This window comes from Cebus imitator, unplaced genomic scaffold (genome assembly GCF_001604975.1).
Source record: "Cebus imitator isolate Cc_AM_T3 unplaced genomic scaffold, Cebus_imitator-1.0 Scaffold423, whole genome shotgun sequence".
Lineage (NCBI taxonomy): Eukaryota > Metazoa > Chordata > Mammalia > Primates > Cebidae > Cebus > Cebus imitator.
The window spans coordinates 1,520,753-1,525,654 of NW_016107738.1; the positions used below are offsets into that span (position 1 = coordinate 1,520,753).

The window sequence follows — 4,902 nt, forward strand, 5'->3', positions numbered from 1 at the left end:
CCCCTGAATGGGCTCATCTCGTTTTATCTAGTTCTATCCTAAAAATTGACATCTAAACTGGTTGAGTCCTTGTCGATCAAGAAACCCACACCATCTTTCCCTTTTTGTTTTTTTGAGACGGAGTTTCGCACTGTTGTCGGGGCTGGAGTGCAATGGCTTGATCTCGGCTCACTGCAACCTCCACCCCTCGGGTTCAAGAGATTCTCCTGCCTCAGCCTTCTAAGTAGCTGCGACCACGGGCACACGCCACCACATCTGGCTAATTTTTGTATTTTTAGTAGAGACAGGGTTTCACTATGTTGGCCAGGCTGGTCTCGAACTCCTGACCTCGTGATCCGCCAGCCTCTGCCTCCCAAAGTGCTGGGATTACAGGCGTGAGCCACTGTACCCAGCCACCATCTCCCTTTTAAAGATCACACAACTGAAACTTAAATACAAACTGCTCATCCCCTTCCCCACATACAGACACAAGAAAGTTTGTCTAAAACGAAGTTCAGAAACTTGAACAAATAAAACAATTTCTAAAGAAGCTGCACTTAGGACGTCACTTGCTAATGAGAATGACATTATTAATTCTCGTAACTCTGTGATGTATATATTTTTTCTCAGTACACAAGGAAAGAAATTTACAGCTGTTACTCAAAGTTGTCAGGTTTAGAGAGAAGTCAGGAATTGACTGAGAAATCTTCATTAGAGTGGAATAATTGCACACCAACGTTTATTATGATGTTCTTATGTGTAATAAAGATTTAATAGTTGAACATCAGGACTCCTTACATAAGAAAAAAAATTCTGGCCGAGCGCGGTGGCTCACGTCTATAATCCCAGCACTTTGGAAGACCGAGGAGGGCGGATCACCAGGTCAGGAATTCAAGACCAGCCTGGCCAACATAGTAAGACCCCGTCTCTACTAATAGAAAAATTAGCTGGCCGTGATGGGGCGCACCTGTAATCACACCAGCTACTCAGGAGGCTGAGGCAGGAGAATCGCTCGAACCCGGAAGGCGGAGGTTCAGTGAGCCGAGATCGTGCTACTTACTGCACACCAGCCTGGGCGACAGAGCAAGACTCCGTCTCGAAAAAAAAAAAAAAAAATTCTGACGAAGAGCTGGACCAAACCACGTTCACTTCCCTTTAAACAATGAAAATATAAAAATAAGCCGGCACGGTGGCTCACGCCTGTAATCTTAGCACTTTGGTAGGCCGCGGTGGGCCAATCACCTGAGCTCAGGAGTTCTAGACCAGCCTGACCAACATGGTGAAAACGGTCTCTACTAAAAACAAAATTAGCCGGGCGTGGTGGCACATGCCTGTAATCCCAGCTACTCGGGAGGCTGAGGCAGGAGAATCGCTTGATCCCAGGAGGCGGAGGCTGTAGTGAGCCGAGATCGCGCCATTGCACTCCAGCCTGGGCGACAGAGTGAGACTCCGTCTCAAAAAAAAAAAAAACAAAAACTGCAAGGAATAAGGCACTTTAGAGGCTCAATAACATTAAATTCACAAATTGATGAGTATTTCATTGTACCCTGGTATATAATATTTTTAAATAAATCTCTTTTATAACATTTTAAGTGATTTACCACGTTAGCGATGACGCCCAGACACCTAATCATTGGAAACGGAACTTAAATTTAGAGCCCCTTAAAACAAAGCAAAACACCGGAACTGCAAGGGACCATATTTTGAGTAACGCCTTATAATGCGCATGCGTCTCCGGAAGAGCTGAGAGAGTTTCCGGGAAGCCAGCCAATCATATTTCCAACGCAAACTCTGTGGCGGTATTTTCAACTGGATAAACTGGCCGTAGTCCCTCCTTCTTGTTCCCGAGTTTTGTGCTAAGGAAACTGATGGGGATCCGAACCGTAGCGGTTGAGCTGCTGCTGCTACGGGTATCTGAGTGAAGCCTTTGGCGGTTGTCGACCTAATGAACGGACGACAAAGAACGCTTTTTCAGACGTGGGGCTCAAGCATCTCCCGATCATCTGGGGCTCCGGGTTGCAGCTCCGGAACTGAGCGACCTCAGAGCCCTGGCAGCTCCAAGGCGCCTTTGCCAGCTGCAGCGGATGCTGAGCCGGAGTCGGACGATGATGTGTTGCTTGTTGCGGTGTACGAGGCTGAGCAGCAGCTAAGTCTAGAGAATGGCGGGTTCTGCACTTCCGCGGGCGCCCTGTGGATTTACCCTACGAACTGCCCGGTGCGGGACTACCAGCTGCAAATCTCCCGGGCTGCTCTGTTCTGCAACACGCTGGTGTGTCTGCCTACCGGACTGGGAAAGACGTTTATTGCCGCCGTGGTCATGTATAATTTTTACCGCTGGTTTCCTTCAGGAAAGGTGGTCTTCATGGCCCCAACGAAACCCTTGGTGACACAGCAGATTGAGGCTTGCTACCAGGTGATGGGTATCCCGCAATCCCACATGGCCGAAATGACAGGTATCTTAAACTGGACTAATTTGAAGTAAGAGCTGGGTTTCCAGGGAAAAGATGCATTTCCGTGGAAATAGAGCTAAAGGAATTCCTGTCTCATGTGGAATAGTTCCCAAGCTATACAATACGTGCATCTTAACACCCCCTCTCTTAAAACATTCTCTACTTGTAGCAAGTGCAACACTGCTGAATAGGATTGCTTTATTCAATCTTCAGAGAGTATCTGCAGCTTGTCGTAGTATTGAAGCTATTATGTGTATACCTCGTATTCAGTTACCCATGAGGTATACACATAATAGCTTCAATGTCATTGAAGCTATTATGTGTATACCTCATGGGTAACTGAATATGATGTTTCCTGGCATTCTTCCTGAAAAAAGATTTCTCAGTTGAAGAGTTTGCGTCTCTTCAAACATTATGCCTTTTTGTTGGAATTCTCTAAAGACAATTTGGTTGTAGTCCTAGATAAGTGCCTGCTTTGATATTTGTAGCATTCCCATAGATTGTCAAACTGTTTTCCTCTTCAGATTACCAAAGCATGTATGCATTCTGAAAAGGCTATTTATATTTTATGGATAACAGTCTGAAATTTAGAATGTAGAATGTCACTTTTATTTCCAGGGTCTACACAAGCTTTCACCAGGAAGGAAATATGGTGCAGTAAGAGAGTCCTTTTTCTTACACCTCAGGTCATGGTAAATGACCTTTCTAGAGGAGCTTGTCCCGCTGCTGAAATAAAATGTCTAGTTATTGATGAAGCTCATAAAGCTCTCGGAAACTATGCTTATTGCCAGGTAATAATTTTGTTAAATGGTATTTTGTAGTGTAACTGTATTGTTAAAGAGTATTTTGGTGAATAGTTACTAGTGATGGGAGTTATTGACAATATTATTATAAAAAGTCTTTATATCTATTTTCAGAACATATGGTGATAAAGAATACCTGTATCTTCTGTCATCCATTCTAATCAGTGTCTCTATTTCCTATTGCTGCCATTATTGTTTTCTTTATCTTTCTTGTCATTTTTTAAGCCTAACCAGATAATTAGTGTCAGATACAGATCAAGAGAGCCTAGTCATGGTTGGGACAGTGATCTAAAATAGGGTATGAATGGAGTTTTGGAATTAATAAAGATTGGTAGTGGATATACAGTGTCTTTTTTTGTCAGCTAGGTAAAATAATGACATAATGTATGCCACATACCTAACACAGTCCCTTCCAGTTGAATACGACAGGAATATAAAATAAAATGAAGTAGTGGGATGTAGTTGTAGATATCATTTATATCTTTGCACTGAATGAAATTGACTTCTTTTCCCTTTTCTATAAGGGTGACTTTGCTGCTTCTGTTTAAGGGCCAGGTCATTAATATTTTATGCTTAACAGTTTGAAAGCACTTTGTAGGCCATAGGGGAGAAAGCTGGTGGGGACTCATTAAAAAATGTTTAGCTGGGATAACACTTAAGATTTGAAAGAGATTAGAGACAAGAAGGCTAAAGGCAGGGGTATCTAATGAGGGGAAGAAGGGATGTAGGATGGCTTCTGACTTGGAAAACTGTGAAGATTGTGAGTTCTGGATGCAGATCAGGTTTAGGGGAGCATGGAAAGATGGCTTTGTTGTGTTGAGTTTGAGGTGTCTATGAGGAATTCAGCTGTAGATATTCATTAGGTGATACTTGATAGAAGTATGGATCTTGCTGGAGAGTTCTGAGGTAGAGATACAGATTTACAAATTATAAGCATATAGATGGTAGTTACAACTATAGTAGCTGATGATGACAGCAGGAGATTATAGAGCAAGAATAAAAGGGAAAAGATAGGGAAAGTTAATTTCATTTAGAGCATAGACATGAATTTCACTGCCAGTTTGTGAATTTTTGTAGCCGTTTCTTTGGGGACTCTAAATGTTAGTGTATTATAGCTCTGTATTAGGGAGAATTGTCATCTTTTTTAATAGTTGATCTTCCTAATTATATTCATGAAATGATATATTTTTCCACTTATTTGTATTATTCCAAATTAAATTAGTGCACAGCATGTTAAAAATTTCCACCCGAGAGGGTCATTTAAAAAATTTTAGCTTGAGCCATGCGCTGTGGCTCACGCCTGTAATCCCAGCACTTTGGGAGGCTGAGGTGGGCGGATCACGAGGTCAAGAGATGGAGACCATCCTGGCCAACATGGTGAAACCCCGTCTCTACTAAAAATACAAAAATTAGCTGGGCGTGGTGGCACGCACCTTTAGTCCCAGCTACTTGGGAGGCTGAGGCAGAAGAATTGCCTGAACCAGGGAAGCGGAGGTTGCAGTGAGCCGAGATCGCTCAACTGCACTCCAGCCTGGCCCCTGGCGGCGGAGTGAGACTGTCTCAAAAAAGAAAAAAAAAAATTTTTAGCTGGAGGTCAGGAGTTTGAGATCAGCCTGGGCAACATGGTGAGACCCCGTGTCTATAAAAATGAAATGAAATCATGAAACACT

The 4,902-nt window shown here is 43.1% G+C and overlaps 1 protein-coding gene across 1 annotated transcript in view; it reads left to right on the forward strand.

Annotated features, from left to right (window-relative positions):
- The first annotated feature begins 1,709 nt into the window (after positions 1–1,709).
- Positions 1,710–4,902, forward strand: part of FANCM (FA complementation group M) — a 73,844-nt gene continuing 70,651 nt past the window's right edge. The window contains 2 exon segments of the mRNA XM_017509834.1: positions 1,710–2,432; positions 3,048–3,220. Of these exon segments, the coding sequence (XP_017365323.1) occupies positions 1,925–2,432; positions 3,048–3,220 (681 nt within the window). The 5' untranslated portion in view covers positions 1,710–1,924.